Source organism: Heloderma suspectum, chromosome 4 (assembly GCF_057233095.1).
Source record: "Heloderma suspectum isolate Gila_16-S chromosome 4, 16-S_ref, whole genome shotgun sequence".
Lineage (NCBI taxonomy): Eukaryota > Metazoa > Chordata > Lepidosauria > Squamata > Helodermatidae > Heloderma > Heloderma suspectum.
The window spans coordinates 193,761,562-193,781,076 of record NC_139461.1 but is presented as its reverse complement, the minus strand read 5'-3'; the positions used below and the strand labels follow the sequence as shown (position 1 = coordinate 193,781,076).

At 40.1% G+C, this 19,515-nt stretch overlaps 2 protein-coding genes across 15 annotated transcripts in view; one reads left to right on the top strand and one right to left on the bottom strand.

Annotated features, from left to right (window-relative positions):
- Positions 1–15,513, top strand: part of SLC30A7 (solute carrier family 30 member 7) — a 57,197-nt gene extending 41,684 nt beyond the window's left edge. The window contains exons 9-11 of the mRNA XM_084851718.1: positions 10,098–10,188; positions 11,640–11,789; positions 12,146–15,513. Coding sequence (XP_084707844.1) covers positions 10,098–10,188; positions 11,640–11,789; positions 12,146–12,193 — 289 coding nt within the window. The 3' untranslated portion in view covers positions 12,194–15,513. The remainder of the gene's footprint in view (positions 1–10,097; positions 10,189–11,639; positions 11,790–12,145) is intronic.
- A 278-nt stretch (positions 15,514–15,791) lies between these two features.
- The window catches only part of DPH5 (diphthamide biosynthesis 5), a 40,856-nt gene continuing 37,132 nt past the window's right edge, over positions 15,792–19,515 (bottom strand). For 13 of the 14 annotated variants that reach the window (XM_084851739.1, XM_084851725.1, XM_084851727.1 and 10 more), the window contains exon 8: positions 15,798–18,761. In XM_084851739.1, coding sequence (XP_084707865.1) covers positions 18,556–18,761 — 206 coding nt within the window. In that variant the 3' untranslated portion in view covers positions 15,798–18,555. Of the gene's footprint in view, positions 18,762–19,515 lie in introns of all 14 variants that reach the window. The other variant, XM_084851735.1, reaches the window with a different exon arrangement.

Below are 19,515 nucleotides of genomic sequence, written 5' to 3'. Positions count from 1 at the left end.
GTGCAGCTGTGACACTGCTGTGTCATGCAAAATTTCATCCCATCTTGTTGGTTTTGCCCAGATTAGTTGCCCTGTCAAGCTTGCCTCTGCTTTGCATATCTCTAATCAATCAACGTATGCAATTCTTAAGTCTGCTCAAGTAGGATAAAAGATTTCTGTAGCTGTTGTTTACTTGAGTCTGGAGCAAGAGCTAATAATAGCAAGGAGAAGTTGAAGTGCTTGCTGCCTCAAAAGACAAAGCTTTGCAGTTTTCCTGTACTCCCATGACTAACAATGAAAAATTAACAAAACTAGTTGTAGTTTGGCCAATTTTTTAACCCACCTTAAGTACAGATGGACAAGCTCTCAAATTCTCCTTGGATTAAATTGAAAATGTCCCATGTTTTCCTGGGGAAAAAAAAGGGTACCCTGCTGGCATTCCCCACTCCACCCATATGCAGTCTAATATTTTATTATTATTTATTTTATTTATTGCATTTATATCTCACCTTTTTTCCTCTTGCAAGGAACCCAAGGCGGCTTACATTCTCCTCCTCCTCCTCCTCCTCTCCATTTTATCCTTACAGCAACAACCCTGTGAGGTAGGTTGGGCTCAGAGTCTGAGACTGGCCCAAAGTCACCCATTGAGTTTCCATGGCCGAGTGGGGACTAGAACCCGGATCTCCTGGCTCCCAGTCCAGCACTCTCACCACTATACCACACTGGCTCTCAAATATAAATAGAGTGAAGAAATAGACTAATAGAGTGAAGCAGGTCCATTAGATTATATGGAGGAAGGAACACTGCAGGGGCAAAATCCCGGAGGTGGGGGAGGGGAGCTCCCCAAAGTATGGAGGACACAGAGGCAATGATATTCCTTTATGCTGAATAGGGCTGGAGTGAAGAGGTTCAGGGACAGATTTTGAGGGTGGGGGCAGGAAGCCCCATGAGCCCTCTAAGGGGCAGTAGGCTCCCCTCCCCACCCTCAGAGTTTGACCCTACAGCTCTTACTCCAGCCCTCTTCAATGGGATAGAGCAATGCTGCTCTATTATACTAAATAAGATTGAACTAAGAGGTATGTAGGGCTTTGGTAGCTGAAGATCTGGGGCACTGATAGCTCTCTCCTGGCCATGTGAAGCATTTGTCAGTCAGGGAAATGAGCAATTCTCCTTTGGCTTGGATTTTAATCCAAGCAGGACTCAGGAGAAGAATTCAGGGATCTGTAAAGCATGCCTCTCCTTTGAGGCAGAGTTTAGTTGTTGAAGTTGTTACTTTAATTTGTATGCTGCTTTTACACATAAGTGTGCTCAAAGTGGCTCACAACAGAAGAATAGCAATACAAGGACAGGAATGCATATCAAAGTATCATTAGAATAAACAATTTAGTGCCAATTCATTTCATAACATGATATTGCAAATCAAATAACCAATTTAATTTATACTAATGTAGCAGCCATATCGGGGGTCAGACTAAGTAGCCCCATGCAGTCTCATGCTTCATGTTTTTGCTGAGCTCTTGCTCTCTGAAATATATGTTTGTAAGCTGACGAGACACAGGAATTTCTTATCTTGTCAACAAAGGCTAAGGTCAGCATAGAATTGCATATCATGTTCCTGTTCTTTGCTTATTGTATATTTTGTTCTCTGCTGTTCACTTCTGTTCTCTGCTTATCATGGCTACCCTATAACCCAGTTCCTGGGATATAAACAATGGTGCTAGGAGAAGAAATGTTGAGAACTGCAACCCCACACGGGAGGGAGTGGAGGAGCCGTTTCCTATGTGTCACAATATCTATAGAAACAATGTGCTGATGTAAATCGGGGTTTCTGGCTCTTTGGAAATGATTCCAGCCTTAAGCCCGCGCGTTAAATAAAGAAACTCTTTTTCCTTCACTCCGTGGTCTCTCTGACTCCGAGTTCTGCAACACTAACACGTTTTACATTCAGCACTAAGAGGAGAGTATCAGTTATTAAAATAGTATCAGATGCTATATTTATCAACTGTTAAAATACATAAGCCAGAATCATGTATTGTGGAACTTTCCAGTGCAGTCTGATATTAATAAATGTATCTAGCAGCCTGTTCCTTAAAAGTGCCAAGTGCAGGAAATAGCAACCAAATTTCTTACAAGTGCTAATATTAAAATGTGCTAGATGCTGAGATATCAAAACAACTAAATAGAGAATTATTTACACGGTTTCATTTTTACAAGCAGGCTTTACATCTCTTCTCACTATATATGTTTTGCAGGCTTTCCTTTTTACCTAGAGAGGGGAAGTCTTTAAAATATTCCCATATAAGGTCTTTCTTATGACCAGTACCCATGACAATTTGAGGTTAACAATACAATCCTATACATGTCACCTTAGAAATAGGTTCCTTTGAGTTCACTGGGGTTTGCTCCCAGGGAAGTGGGTATAGGATTACAGCCTCAGTATGGGAATACAGGAAGATGCACACTGGACAAGGTTATCTTCTCTTTTTCTTTCCAGTGTTGCTCCTTTCTGCTTCACTGCTGGCCCAGTCGTGCCCTCACAAAAAACACGGTAGCTAGCAAAAGCATATTGGCTGTGACTGATACATTTCAAAACCAAAAGAAGGTTTTGTAGTTACTCAGCAGAAAAAAGTCAAAATTATTGTTATTATTTTAAAAAATTAAGCATCCTTTTTATCCATCCTGCTATATTGTCTTTTTTGTCTTAATTCCTCTGCCTTGCACGGCCTAACTTCATCACCTCATAAGCACAGAACAACAACAGTTCTATCTACCCTGTGTCTTTGCACATGGACAAAATGAAAGCCCAGAACTTTCGAGAAGCAAGAGCTGGTACTTAGAGTGGACAAGACCTATTTTCATGAGATGAAAAACTGAAATTAATGCCCATGTTAATTAATGGCCATGGTAGATAAGCTCATTTTTATGAGTCTGTATAGATTTAAGCGGCCTGGCGTGCTGTAGTCCATGGGGTCACGAAGAGTCGGACACGACTGAATGACTGAACAACAACAACAAATAGATTTAAGTATATTTATGTTGAGACATAACTGTAACTATGTTATTAAGTGAGAGAGAAATTTACTATTTTATTTAATTATTTACTTATTTTAAAAAATCTGATTTAAATTGTAAAGCCTGATTTTTTTTTTATTTTTTAAAGGTCATTGATTTTTATCCACCCTAACCAAATTGACTTCTCCCCCTCTCACTAGGAGAGTCACTAATATATATGCCCTTCAATGGAGATAGCCACACCACAGCAGCAGTAAATGAGTAGGGCTAGATGGTACAAAATCCCTCACTGCTCCTCTGCTCATTTGACAGCTCTGCTGCTCTGCAACTGATCTCTCATATGCCCCAGTGTCTCTCACTCTCAGATAATGTACCAATAGAAAAGAGAGTACAGTTTAAGTGTGCACTCTTTTTCTACATTGGTAGGAATACTGGGATGCCATTCTCAAACTTGATTTGACTGATCACCATAAGATCTGACTCTTATACGTGATGAGAATTTGGCATGTCTTGACATGCACTACAATGTGACAGCAAGCAACTGTTCTTTAAGGAATAACTTTTCCAGATGTTTCTTAGGTGTTTATTTGGTGTTGAATATTCATCTGCCTGGTTTGTGGCTCACATTCTGCATAATAGTAAGCATTTGTTTAATATGTATACCAAATGGTTAATTTCTAACCACTGACCAGCTCTTTTTAAACCCCCAGTAGGAAGTTATTATTGAATAGCTATGTGAATGATGTTTGCAGTATAATGTCCTGACATAGTTTTCTCCTTCTGTGGTGACACTTCACCGCAGACTTTTGGAAAAAGTCTTATGAGGTCATCTAGCAAAAGTTTTTTGTTTTTTGTTTAGTATTCCTGAGTTACTTGAATTGATGACTCCACAGTTCTTATTTGAAGTCTTATGACCTTTTTGCAATAGAATAATTCCTCTGATTTCTCTTGTCCCATTTTCTCTTTGAAGCTCATTTTAAGGCTTGTCATATGGCTCTATTTATAATTGCCCTAAAGTGGGATTAAAACTAAGAATAAAATGGCTCTGTGTGGAATGTAGTGCATGTTATGGTGCCCAAGTCTGAGAGAGCTCCTCAGTCCACCATCAAATTTGGGGATGTCTGGCAGTGGGGCTGCCATGTTGCCAGTAATTCTGCCTCTGGGAAGTGATGGAAGTTTATAAATGGTCTTCTTCCATTCCTTGCATGCTCTTAATTGGATTCTCTGAGATGTAGGGGCAACATTCTTTTAACACATTGGACTAGTTCCAAGAAACTGGAGCTGCTGGGTGGGTGGTTTGGGCCTTGGTACACTCTCTGCTATATCACCAATGAGCAAAAGATCTGAGGATCCAGAGCCCTAGAGAAAGATGGAGAGACACCATAGTAATCCACGTTCTTTGTTCCTGCAAGGCCATAAGAGCCACAGGGTGATTGCGGCAAGAGCTTTCTGCCCACCTCACAAACCTAGTGCCCCCCCCCCCCCCGAGCTACCGTATACCAAGTTCCAACTAAATGGTAAAAACTTTCTGATTAGGGTGAAGGGTACTCTTATCTTTCTATTCCAGCTCCAAATGAGGGAATGTATGAGGTGAGATCCATCCAGTGTATTGTAAGCTGTGCATCTCTAAGATTTTGTTCTTTCCTGGCTTATTTCACTATGCATACAATTATGTAGTAGTGTATTTGTGGAAAAATTACGTGGAGAGAGGGAGTGTATAGGATAACTTCCTAGTACTCTTGCACTTAAGTATAAAATATGGGCAGTGCCATTAAAGGGTAGAGGGTAATCAAATAATCATGAACTTTTATTACTGATTGGCATGTTGAACTTACACGCACATGCACGCACACATGTTTACAATGTAATGGATAACTCTAGACCAGTTCTCAGGTCATAATACTGACCTGAATTGGATAGTATTGCTTAATTGGGATCTATTGCACATCCTGGGTAACATATTCCTCACAATGGAGCCAGAGAAATTTTAGTAGCACTGAAATTGCTTGGTGTCTAAGCTAGGGGTGCACAACATGTGGCTTGTGGGCCACATGTGGTCCTCCATGTTCTTTTCCGTGGCCCCTGCCACACCCCAAGTGGTTGCTGCTGAATTCTGACAATGCAGTAGTGGCAAAAAAGCCACATTTTCCCTCAAATTTGCCATTTGAAACTGAAAGCTGCTCAAACAGCAAGCCACAGTGATCGTGCAGAGCCCGAAAGAACTGTGTGTTGCCTCCATCAGTGGCGTGGCTTCCCACCCAGATCACTGCAAAAGCACCATGATTATAAGCAGCTGTGTTCCAAAGCTGAAGCCCCCTGTTTAGACTCTAAATAAACCTCACCAGTTATGAGTTTAAAAAGAACCTCACATTTCAAATCTTGGTATTGAATTATACAACAAACACATATTACGGTGTTTTGTATTTACAGCAAGACGTTGCTGCTGCACCTGCTGAAGTTGTTGCAATTGCCACCGAAAGCACCACTGAGGAAAAAAGCAGATGCACTCTTCTACCCCTCTTTGCCTCCTGCTAAGCATAATCATGGTGGTTTTCTAGCTGCCTTGCTTGCCTCATTCCCTCCAGGCCAAAGCACCAAATTCACAGGCACCTACCACCTCACCCACCCACCCAGCAAAACCTCCTCTCCTTTCCGGAATCTGCATCCCTGTTAGAGACACTCAGGTCTGCACTCTCACAGGGTTCTATGATGTAGGAGTACTCTTCGTCATTCTCCTATACTATAGAGCTGCCTGTATCCAACAACCATATACTCTCTTGAGTCCTTTATTTTGATACGTTCAATACATCTCAGTGGGACTTACTTCTGCATAGAAATGTGTGAGATTGAACTGCACATGCAATAAAGTGTGCTGGCCCTACACCCTTCGGATGTGCAACCCCCAGCCCATCACCCAACTTCAAAAGTGGCCCTTGACGCAGAAGAAACCCCTGCTCTAAACCCTTTAACATGGGAACCATATACTGGCATGGTGCTATTGTCACTTTTACAGTTAGCAGTAGAAGCCTCTAATTGCTTCCAAATGCTCGCTGCTTGAGCTGTGCTAAAGTCCCTGGATTCCCTTATTTCAAGAAATGCAAAGCTGGCAGTTTTAGACAAGTCATTCCATTATGGCTGAACTAGTCCCTACTAATTTTGTTTTATGATCTCCCCCCTTGCATTCTCTCCCCTCTGCTTATTATCTTGGTTCATAAGAAAAACATTTCCCAAGTCAGACACAAATGCAAGAATGTTTTTGCATTTCTTATATGTTTTTATGGCTGTTGTAATTACTGTTGTAATTGATCCTGGGTTTAAAAAATCAACAACGATTTTTTCTGTCAGCGTCATCTCTTCCATATAGATTTCAGGGAGAGCATAGACTCTGTTTCTAGATTCTGTAGCTGAAGTTTTTGTTTCCATATCTTTTCTTTAGGAAGTGCCCAAGTTCACAAATGAGTCACAAACTGTTGTGATCATTTCGCTATAGATCCCTCCTAGTTAATATCTTGGTCTAGTCAACAGCTTATTTTTCATTTTGAGAGATGTAAGCTTTTTAGGATATCTTAAATCATTACATACTGGCCACATTTGGACAATCATACCTTAACTTAATAAGTCAAGATATGAACGAGCATTATAGCTCTGTTCCCACCTTTGCGTGAGCAAGCAGACCTGTAAATCTTCTATTAAACTATAGTTTCCCATTTTGCCCGATCCAGGAAACTCTGGTTAATGGCTTCAGAACAAGCCAGGATGTTGAGCAATGGTTTGAAGTTGGCTTAATATCCTGGCTTGTTTGGAAGCTTTTAACCATGGTTTCCCAGTTTGGACAAAATGGGAAACTGTAGTTTAATGGAAGACTTACAGGTTTGCTTGTTTGTGTGAAGGTGGGAACAAACCAACTGTGCACACAACCACAAGGCTTGTTCATATCTAGAGCGGAGATGATAAATGGCTAATGTTAGTTCCTTTAACTTTTGAGTTTTAATGGGAGTACTGGCAGAGGGCCACAGAAGAGTGAGTGTGTACTGCTTGTTTATCTTGTACTGCTCCTGTGTTCCATCGAGTTTGCCAAACCACCTCTGGACCCATGCATATTTTAAGCACTATACATTTAAATGCATAATGTAAGTCACGACTTTGATGATTCCTGACTTGCCGGCACTCCATCCAGCCTGCTTTGAGGGAACAATGTTAGTACTGAAAGGGAAAAATGGAAAATCTTCCTGGTTGCACCAGGCTTCCTGTTTGACTTTGGGCAAGTTAAAGGATTTTCTCTAACGGTGTACAATTAATATCCTTTTTCTCTGTCACTGGCATTATTTATGTAGAGTCAAGCACTCTGGGGATATTCTCTACCCTGTTATGCTTGGATATATAGTTCCTAGTAACAATTGGACTTTTTGCATAATTTTTGATAAAACAATATGTGTAACCTAGGGCATGTTTTTTCCAAGTGTGTGCATTGTGTCTAGGGCCTGGCTTTTGGATCAGTTCCCATGACTACATGGACATGAAAAGATTTCATTATGGTGGTTTTTCATGCTGTTTAGTCCAAGATTGTCCCATGAGCTTGATTTGAACTTTATACTTGCCTTCAGATCCCAGGATCATCTATGAGCAAGTTGCCCAGATGACTTTCTGTGGAAATGTAGTCTTGTGTATGGATCTGTGGGAATTGTTCTAATAGCAGTCTTGCAGAAATAAAAGCTGTGTCTCAAATGGCTTACTTCATGTAGTGTACATCTAGCTCAGTCTCTGCCAGTAAGGGTTAGGATAAATTGCAACACTAAAATCTGCAGGGGGGGCTGTATTCTATTTGTGACTTATTCATCATGTTAGCGTACATGTTAAGCACCAGTCTAATGCTACACAAGCATTGGATTGCAACTGGAATGCTACTAGTTTTAATGGATGAATTGTAGTGATTACTCTGCAGAGCTTTAATTTTAGATTAAAATTATTTATGTGTATACTACATTGTATTATGTGGGTTAAGGGTAGTTTAATAGCAATTTTTATCAATTATTACTGACTCTAAATACTTCACAATCCACGTAATCTGCATGGATGACTTCAGATAACATAGAGCAGGTCAAGCATCACAGATTGTTTGCACTCACTAAGTTTGACCAAAGCTTTTTAGGGTTGGTTGACACCCCTAGTTTCTGTCAGGAGCGCCCTAGCTGCCTCTTACAGTCTACTCCAATAGCCAACTCAAAACACAGACAAAAGGATTCTTTTCAAGGCTTTAATCCTTTTACAACTTAATGACTCTTTCAGATGCTAATCACCAGCGACTAAGCAAGGAACAGCACTGGGCAAAGATAGCAGAGTAGCCTATGCTCCAGGTTAGGCAGTTGGTCCCCATTTGAAGGAGAATCACGGGAAGACCCTGAACTTACGGGCTAGGGAGAGATCCTCCCTCTTTCCCTTGGGTCCTCGGGGCGCGACCGTTGCGGGCGCGCCAAACGAGCGCTATGCCTCCTTTCCGCACCCTCCATCTGTCATCGCTCCCTGCGTCGGCGTCGATTCTCCAGCAAGCCCCCCTCCCGCACTCTCTTGCTGCCAGGGTCACTATCTATCTCAGGAATGCTGGCAGGAGGAATCTCTGCCAGCTGCTGTGCCTGTGAGAGATGAGTGCGCTCCTCTCCCATGGATTGCTGTTCTTCCTCAGAATCAGACCTGCTCTGGGGTTCTATCGGCTCAGTTTCCACCCTGACAGTTTCAACTTGTCATTTTTTTTTAATTGTCTTCTCTGATACTATCTTAATATGCTGACTTGAAAAAGCATGTTACGTCTTCATTTATTCTTGGGGATGAAGGAAGGGACTTAATTCTTATCTATTGCATAAATATTGGTTTGCCTAGTTCCTAGAGATGTTTGGTCTGGCCATGGTCACGCGTGCCTTAGTTACATCGCATTTGGACTACTGTACTCTACAGGGGGCTGCCTTCGAAAACTGTTCAGAAACTTCATCTGGTCCAGAATACTGCAGCCAGACTGTTCACTGGGGCTGGTTACAGGGAGCATGTGACTCTTGTTACAACAGCTTCACTGGTTACCAGTCTGTTTCCGGGAAGAATTTAAAGTGCTGGTTATGACCTATAAAGCCCTATACAGCTTGGAACCAGGCTACCTGAAAGACTGCCTTCTCCCATATAAACCTGCCTGGGTCTTAAGATCATCAGGAGAGGCCCTTCTTTTGAGACCACCACCTTGAGAGGTGCATTTGGTGGTGACACAGAAGAGGGCCTTCTCGGTAGCGATGTCTGATGCTGGGAATTCTATTCCGTTTGAGCCCGACGGGATTCCGCAGTGTTTCTGTTCCAGTAAGTTATGGACTGTAGTAGAATTTTTTTCCAATTCCAGAAATATTTTGCACATTTGGGAGGGGGTCCCACCATTTGTGCAAATGGGAATGGCAATTTGCACAAACTGGTTATTTTCTTGAAATTTTTGCAGGTGGATTCATATTTTCTAAAGTTCTCGGTTTTTCAGAAGTGCACAAGAGCACAGATTTAGCTGTCTAATACGTGTAGTCTTGCCTCAATTTCCTTATATGTTTCAGCTGTCAACAGGAATACCAAAGTAGAGTAGGTAAACGTGCAAGGAAACTGAGAAGGTGAGATTGTATAGAGGCTAATTCGTGCACAATTGGATTGACTTGTTACAGGTGCAGTCGACACCAGTGGGGGGAAATGGAATGAAATCCACCAGGACCAAACCAGAAAAGTCTCTTGACTTTTCACCCCCCGAGCAGAATTCTTATAACATCCTTATTTCTCAGTGGCTGCTCCTAGCTTGTGGAACGCCCTGCTGAGGGAGGCTAGGTTCACTCCCTCTCTGCTGACCTTGCACCAGAAGGCAAAGATGTTTTTATTCAAGCAGGCCTTTGACATGTAAGTGGGTATGTTGGGTTGGATGTTGGTTTTTATTCTGTTATTGTTGTGTTTTTAATTGTGTTTTAACACATTTGTTTTATTATTGTTTTAAACCTTGAGTGCCATTTTTCTGGGTAGAAAGGCGGGGTACAAATCAAATAAATAAAGTGCTTTTAAAAAGATGTAGCCTTTTAAATTATTTTTAAAAATCTTTCTAGTGTTGTTCCGCTTCTGAGAGAGTCTATTGGAATCCTGATGCAGCGAACTCCTCCTTCACTGGAAAGTGCTCTGCCTCAGTGCTATCAAAGGGTAAGTTGTCAATATTTCCATCTGTTTAAAACATACTCCTAGATAATGGGGCAGCCAAACATCTGGAGGATACTTGCCCTCCAGGAAATCCTGTACAGGTTTTCCTGACAAACGATACAAAACTTAACACACCAGAAGAAATCTAATTACTTGATTAGACTCATTTGTGACTTTTGTACAATTTCCATACTATAGGATTTATACAACTTGATACGATGCTCAGAATGTGCATTATTTAAGGATGAATCCTCAAGGAGCAGTCTTGCCTATTCTGCACTTTGTCATTTGTACGCATAGTGTCTAGTACTTTTCTTGAGTCACTTGTAGCTTCATGACTGACCCCTATAGCGACAGTCTTAAAGCTATAGAGCAGCCTTCCCCAACCTGGTGCCCTCCAGATGTTTTAGACTTCACCTCCCATCAGTCCCAGCCAGCATTGCCAATAGTCAAGAGCGCTGGGAGTTGTAATCCAAAACATCTGGAGGGCACCAGGTTGGGGAAGGCTGCTATTTGGGCATGTTACTGAGTTATTGCATGTGAAAAAGCATGTGGCTGCAGGAAGACTTTGAGTGATTGTAATCTAAGTGTGCAGTCCAAGTGCAAGGAAAGGTTTTTATGTCCAGTGGGGGGGTTTTCTAATCGTTGTCTTGTACCATAATGTAAACTGCTTTTTGAACCTTCTGCTGTGTTTTAAAAGCAGCTTGTGATATGCCATGGGGTGGAGAGGGTAGGAAATCTGTATTTGTGGTAGATGGAACTAGTCATGCAATATGGTCTTATACTGCATCGTATACTGTGGAAAAGTCTCAGTGTAGAATATAATAGCTTCAGAAAAGTACTGGAACAGAATATCATAGTCCTTTAGAAACATCTTGATTTGCCAGTCTTAAATATCTGCCCACTTTATCACCAATGGAAGGTTAGCCTACATAATTCGTATGTTCTCAGTTTTCAAGCTGTAAATATTGGAAGCCTTTCCCATTTCAAGATACTATATTTTTCCTTTGTATTGGCCCAAATAGTCCCGATAAGTGCCTTTCAGGCATATTATTTTAAAAACAATGGGTTGCAAACATATATACAGTATAAAGGCCATGTTAAATTAGAAGCACTCTACTGTTCCTAACGGCATGTAGGATCATTTGTACTACATGGATTAAACACCTATTTTTGAAACAGTAGTTGAAAGAAATTGCTCTCTTCCCAGAATAGGTTTAGGATTGTTTACTAGATTAAGTCTTTAGGGGGCAGGGGTGGGGGAAGCAGTTGGATACTCTTTGAGTGAAACTTGTCCTTGCTTATTATGATATAAAGTTGTTCAGCCTCTACTTAAACAAAGGAAGGGTGGTACATTTTATATATACCACACTTTATACATGGCTCTCTCATATACCACAGAATTTGTTTATCAGAAATAATTAAAACAAAACTTAATGCCGTCTCTGTTTTAGGTTCAGCAGCTGCAAGGAGTTTACAGTTTAAATGATCCTCATTTCTGGACCCTTTGTACTGATGTTTACATAGGGACTTTGAAACTATTTGTCGCTCCAGATGCTGATGCAAAGTGGATCCTAAGCCAAACTCACAACATCTTTACTCAGGTATGGTTTATGCGTTCACTGTAACTGTAAATACGGTTGTTTCTTACAGGTGAGGAAATATTATTTTAGTGGAAAGGAAGAATAACGAAAAACAAGAGCAGTTTTATTGTTTTGGATCTTATACAACACATAAGGAACAAATATCTAGGGGGGAAGGCTAAATTTTTCTAAACACTTCTTCAGCTTCCCAAAACAATTTTACACGCCAGCCTCAGGTTTTTGTAGCAGGCATCAAATGGTTTTGCTAGGCAGTTCCATAACAAAACCATTCCCATATACAGTTTTCTGGTGTTTGGGATAGGGGCATGCACATTCTTGGAATTGTTTTCTGATGTGGCTTTTTCTTTTAATTGCAGGCCGGAGTGAGACAGTTATTTGTACAGATCGACTTTGCCGCTATGTAGCAAATATCTTGATGCTCTCTTTGGACCAAAGTTTTCTAGTACTGTTAAGATTTTAAGACATTGTACTTCCTTTGGAATAGAGACCCCACTTCTCTACAGTTGTCGAAAAATGAATAGACTCTGCTGCCTTTTGGCTAAATTAAGAGTGAAAATTAAAATCGCACCGTTCTGGACTACTTGGGATTGACTGTTGTGAGCCTCAGGCCTTTGTGGATTATTTGCCAAGTTTGTTCCTGCAGCAAACTTAATAATAATAATGTGGTATTGCAATCATTGGTTATGCTTTTCGTGAAGCTGCTGCTCATTCCCACAAAGCCAGTGTTACTGCAGGGAGGGTGGATAAAGAGGAAATTAACTTTGTTCATAATGTCACAGTGGCTGACATTCTACAACATAACTGTATGTAAGACTGTTTGTACTTTGCAAACTTAATGAACCAAACCATATTGGGTTTTCAGAGTGCCTTTATATCAAAGTATCTGCCAGCACAGATATGGAACATCGGGGATTTTTATTAATTTTTATGGCTCCTACTTGTACGCAGTAGGATTCTTGCTTGTGATTGGTGTGATTTATGTGTAATTGCATAATGGTAGATGTTGGACTCCCACTTACTGTTACATTTTAAAGATCCTTGGAGGTGACTCTTCAGTTTTACAATACAAAGGTAAAATGATTACCCAAAGCTTGTTTACAAAATGTTTGACTACCATGAAGTAAATCTAGGCTGATAGTACCTCACCGTTCTGACAGTAAAGAGAAATTACTGCATGGCCATTGTACTAAAGGTAAACCTGCAAGAATGAGATGCCACCGTTTGATGTCTTCAGTTTTTCTTCTTTCATGTCCCATGTTTTACAGTAAAGTTGAGTAGTTAGTATTATTTTTTATGAAGCACTCAAAAGGAAGGATGTTTTCATGTATTCTGTTCTGGTTTTATCAGCTGATCTGGAAGCTTTATGTCTTTCAGATATACTTTAACTGGGGAATGAAGATTTTTTTATATGCTAGTCAACAGATGATCTGAGGTTTTGTTTCAGATTCCATGTTCAATTAATTAGCAATTAATATTCGCAAGCTCTGTTTTAATATCTTATGCATATTAAGCCAGAATACCCCTCCAAAAATTCCACCAGCACGACCAGTACCTGCAATAAAACCCATACATTTTATATACACATTATCATAGAGCATACTTGGTTTTGTTGAATCCTGCTCCTTATTTGAACTTCGATTTCAAAAAGAGCTATAGGTTTTTCAGCAAAATCATATAGCACTTAAATACCAGGGCAAATCTTTTAGTAAATTGTGTTTGGTTCAGTCGACATTGGTTCAAAGCTATCATCTATTTTCTGTCTTGAGGTCCCTCTTAAATTTCACAAGAGCAGCTGACTGATACATTTTTATGGGTTTATCCCACAAGTGCTAGTATGGGACTTTCTGGGTAACACGTAAAGGGTACATCAGACAGTATAACAATTCCACAAATGTATCTACCTGTTTCTAATGCTGGACTAGAGCTGGCTGGAACTGGAATGTGTGATAAGAAGCAAGTCTCCCTTTACTTATCAGAAAAGCTGATTACACATCTGTCAAATTAATGGAAATCACCTGTTTTTTCAAAAGGCCTTTTGCACAAAGTTGTGTGACATAATCAAGATTGCATAAAAAATGAAGGTTGTTGCTAATTGATGGTCAGACATTATTTCCCCCAAATATACAATCGTTTAACTTTAGCTAGAGGGAGACCTTTTCATTGCTTAAATGGTTGTGCTAGGCACTAGAAAAGCCTAAGATGAATTTGTACTTTTCTGCTGAGAGAGGCTCTAATGTGGAACTTGTTTTTATGGGAATAAGTTCCCTTATACATTTAATTTTTAACACATTTGTTCCTTTGTAATCTATTGCTGGCTTTTTAAGTTCTAGCCTGTGCTTTGTTTTGCTTACTGTTTAATTGAGAAATGTGACTATTTTGAAACAAACTAATACAAGGCCTGGAGATAAATCTTGGCCCTTTACTTTTACAGTAACATACCCGAGTTGCATTCCTTTCCAAAAGAATGCAACATATTTTCCTCCATGGAGATTCCTATAATGTGTGAAGTACAGTATGTCTACCTGCCCAGTTGGTATATACTGTGGAAAATGGTTGTACTGTTTCTCACACATTACAGTGAACTAATTTTTTCCAAATGGAGATATTATTTACCCCTGTGAAGTGCCACTGACTTTGTATCTGGTCTTTGTTTAGCTGTAGTCACTTCTTAAAAGAATCAGCTCCTTTTTCATGTGAACTGTCCATGTGTCAGAACTTTGCTTATGCTATGAGATGGAGGCTTTTATGACTTCTGTTAACACATGCTAAATTACTGGGTGTGGCGGAACACAAGAGACTGGAAATTGCTTAATCTTTTTAGTAGTGTTAATTTGCTTAAGACCTTTTTTGTAAGGAAATAGTTCTTTATTGTTGCTCATTTCTCTCGGTCAAATGACAAACACTAAACCATGTTGAATCATACTTTGCCAAACATGTGGCTTTGAAATCTGCTTTTATCTAACTTCAGCGGTGTAGGTTAAATTAATACATTGCTTTTACACAACCTTAGGTTTTAGTGCAGTAGGGTGCTTACCCAGTAAACAAATGTGCACATTTGTCTCTAATCACAATGCAAGGTCTTCAATATAGGGATGAGGTTTATTATAGTGAGAGTTTATTGTCAACCAAGCTCTTAGTGTATGTTATGAAGGAAAACTGTTTTATGTTCAAAGGTTGGTGCACTATACTTAATAGGATTGGCCTAATTTTTGAGTTATGCTGTGCTGTACAACATACTCCAGTATATAGAGTAGGTGTTGCTACAGATGGCTACAACAATCTCAGCAGTGTTCTAACTCCTGAAGTTTTTGCAGTAGAAGGACATTTTTAAAAATAAAAGCTTGTAATCACATTGAGATACTGGAAGTTAATTAGAAAATAAAACATTGTGGTGCAATTGTGTGGTCTAAATTTGAGAATAGTTTCAAAGGATTAAAACTGAAGAATGGATGCTGACTGCACTTTGCTGAGTGAATGGTATTGGAGTAAGTATGAGGAAACTGAGGTTGGCAGTTAAGCTGTTAGTAGTTGGCTATCCCTGGGTTGGGATGTAGTAAAAATGAAATTAATAATGTTTTGAAGGGAAATTGTGGTGCTGCTTCATGCTTTCTTTTAACATGGCTGATTTGGATGAAACCAGTGTTTTTAATATGCGGTGCCCAGTTCAGATTACGTTCTTCAGTTTAGTTAACTTCCTTCTGAATTTTCTAAATCGTTGTTGTGTGGCCTTTTTGCTGCAAAAAATGATTTCTTCAATCTAGAATTTGTCATATTCTTGCAACCCAACCCACTCCACCCCAACCTGCTGTTTCCTACTCTGAACTGATCTTCAGTCTTCTAACAGTTGCATTTCACCCTTTAAAAGTTGTTTCCCACTGACTGGTAAAATGTTGCCATGGAGCCCTGTGAAAATGCACAGAGTGCATGCAAAGATCTGGTGGTATTTGAAAATATTTTACATATTTTTTACTGTTGATCACCTCAACAGATTTTTCTTTTTTTGTGTCTGGGATCAATTCTGTGCATGGAATGCTTTATAGAAATAGTGCTTGTATATTTCACTCCCCAGAGGTGTACCATGACAGGATGGTGATCTTATTGCCAAAATTTAAAGTAGTATTTTTAGATTGGATTAACTTGTCTATGAAATCTTGAGTGGGAAAAGACTGCAGAAACCCTGTTTCTTAAGTTACATAGAAAGTGGGACTTTGCTGTCAGCCTTTTGTTCTATTTCTAATTGCATGATGTATTTGGTGCGGTTTCAGGTTTGGTAAATTCAGCTTTGGTAAATTCAGCTTTGGTAAATTCCAACAGGTGACTGCAGATAATTGATGATTGTATACTGAAATTGGTTTGGGAATACTAAAGTTAGTAGCCAGTCTGACTTGCCCTAAGTGCAATATTGGACATTTTAATGCATCTTTTTTCTACTTGAATAGTCTCTATTAAATATTTAAACAGCAAATATGTTAAAGACAATATTTGGGATCAATTTTCCTGTCAATAAACTTTGCCTTTTTTCAAAAGCCCAAATGTTGTGCATTTAGTTCCTGAGGCTAATATACACAGTTCTAGCTGTCCTCAAGTAAAACATCTTATAGGCAAACATAATGTATGAGCTAGGGGCTTCATGCAGAGATCCTATGAAATCCAGAGTGGGAAAATATGGCAGAAACCTTATTGCCAAGTTGTACATAAAGTGGGACTTTACTTTTGCTCATTGAAGAGGGGAGAAGAGGCAATATCCCCCAACTCCCCCTGAAAATCTGCTCTGGAGGGTAGGAGGCCCTCTGAAACAGTGTAGGGAGGTTGCACAGGAATATGTGAAAACTGCCTCCTTTCTTTCACCTTCTGTGAGTGGAAATCTCCAATGGATCAAAGTCCCTTCTACAAACTTAGAATGTGTCCTTCCATTCACAAAAGGAATACTCTGAATTTACACCTAGGTGACTCCAGCTATGATGTAAGCAGAATGCTATGAGGTCACCAGCTGAGAAATGTACCTCTTCAGCTGCCAAAATCTGAACCATCATGAAATAAGAGTGCAATGTTATAGCCAGACTTCAAAAGAAACATTTTCTGGTGAAGTTTGGCTTAGCTACTGCTATGCCATCAACTCCCTGATCTACCTTTGTATGGTGGGCATATCCTGTAATCAAGGTGGCATCTTTTCCAGGTGCTGAGGTCACAGGAATTGCTGTTGATTATAACCTACTTCTCACTTAGATGATAATACTGACTTGGCTGTACCACTTCATGCTGCAGGCAGGCTCTCATAGGACTGAGTGCTCTTCGGTACAAAAAAAATATCCCTGCACACAGAAAACTAACATGTCAAGAAGAACTGTTCTAGCCTATCTTTTGCCTGAGATGCTAATTTGCTCTGGAGGGAATTGTTTGTATGGAAGAACACTTGAAGTAGGAATCTCCATCTGCAGCCTGATGTGGCACAGCCCAGATGCAGGTTAAGGGAGATCTAAGCCTTCATCAGTGTTAAGTTTCCTGAAGGTTTACAATTCATTGATTTATTTTTATTTATTACATTTCTATACTGCCCAGTAGCCAAAGGTCATATCAACTAGCCAACTCAGTAAAAATGCTCAGTGTTGGCTGTTTATTGCACCTTCTGAAAATGGTCTCGTTCTGCCACAATGACTGTTCTCCCTTCAGCTGTCACACAATAGCTGTAGTTTTAACCCTAAATTAATTTTTTCATTTTAATTGTCAAGCAACGAGCACCAAAAAGCTCTAATAAAAGATGCCCGTTCTTGTCTTTATCAGTAAGCCTCTCCATAGGCATCTTTCAGAGTGCCTAGAACTGTTAGTTTTCTGTAGAGAAAGCTATTTTAGATTAATCTCACAACCAAGGCTCAATGGCTGCGTGCGTGTGTGTGTGTGGGGAGATACCTCTGCCACACTTGGACTAATCATGGCTTCAGATTTTATTAAGTTGGTCAATAGTCAAAGAAGCAATTCTTTAAACAGCATATTAGTGCTGATATGGCAGGTCCAACTGCAGTGTTACATGATGATTGAAAGCTATGAGCAACACGGCTCTGTGATGTAACATGTTGACATACTTTCTGGCAAACTTCTAAAAGCACAAGACTCCTTAGCAAAGAGTATTTGAGGATTTTTTGACTGAGGGAGGAAAAAACCTCAATGGAATAGATGACATAGTTTCTCTCAAGACTGGGCCGTTTGGGAATGAATGATTTCTTCTTTTTTATTGTTAGCTGGGGACAGGGATGGAAAAACTGGCAAGTAAATCTTGTTATGGCCGCTGTGATTTCCGGTTAGATGTCTCATGAGGGCCAGCACTCGGAGAACTGAGATTGTTATTAGCATATTAGACTGCACATTTTACAAGCAAAGCCATAATACAGATAAACTAACTCTGCATTGAAAGACCAAGGGCAATTGACAATATATTTAGAAAACTCTGTCCTACATGCCTCATTCTGACCTGGGTTGTTGTTGTTTTATTTTTTTTTGGTAAATCGGCGTTTTCTAAATTTCTTGTTCTACACCAAATTTATGCAGGCTGGCTGAATATAGTTGCAGGGTCATCTTGACAAGTAGACCTTTTGGCTTCTTGTGCCATATGAAGAGGCAACTATGGCAATAGGGTTTGCCAGTGGTCTACTTTGGCAGCTGGAGCTGATCTGGCCCATCACCCTCTATCCCTCTTTTTGGAGTGGACTTTCTTACTACAAAGGTTATACCAGATTCAGTGCACAACAGGCGTACAGAGAGGTTTTTTTATTCAGCAGTGTTCAAAGATGGATTTATCTACTGCAAAGAGTTTAAGCATGTCTACTTCCAGTGGATGCAAAGTTCCAGTTATGATCAGAGAGTGCAGAGGATCACCGAGTGCCACTTTAGTCATTTCCTCTAGAGTACCTGAAGAAATCTTTTGACCCACTGCACCCACTCTTGCCAAGCCTACACATACTGTGTGTTCTGTAATTTCTGTAAACACAAAGAACATGAAGAGAACAAAGAATATTAAGGAAGTATACTTGAAAGCATTGGTGTACTTAGCACATTTATGCGGGAAGTGCTGCTCTCCCCTTCCCCTAGTAGAGGTTACATACTACTCTTACAACAGCACTGGGATGCTCATGCCCCACCCAGTACATTAAATAGGCAGTCCTCTGAAGTTACTTTTCTGGAAATCACATTAATTGAGCAATGTTTGTAACAGTAGCTCGCAACAGGATGTGGTCAACTTGGTAGAGGACATACCCGGGAAGTAGGTTGTCGCTATTCCACAAGGCATCTGACTATACTAGTGATAGTATAATCAGTGAGCTAAGTTGCTATTCACACAGAGTCATTAAGTGAATATAGTGTAGCTGAGAAAACTAGATTTTGCCCTCCCTGAAATGAGGAACTTGCTCAAAAATTCAAAAGGACTAGTGAATATTTCTGAAATGTTGAGACAAGGTTGCATTGCTGGAAAAGTGTCTCCGAGTGTAAATCTTCAAATAAATAAAATGTGATGAATATTCAGGCATTACTAATATCAACACTTTGCATGTGGAAGGGTCATGGAGCAGAAGCATGGGATGAGGTACTGCAATTACTTCTAAACTCTACCCTCTGGGAAGTAAAGGGCGGGCCTTGGAACCCAAAGTCTCCATCAACCAGTGCCTCTGGTATGATTCACTGTTCTGACTTGTCCCCTTCCAAGTGGCATCTGCAGAGTGGGCAGGTGATTCTT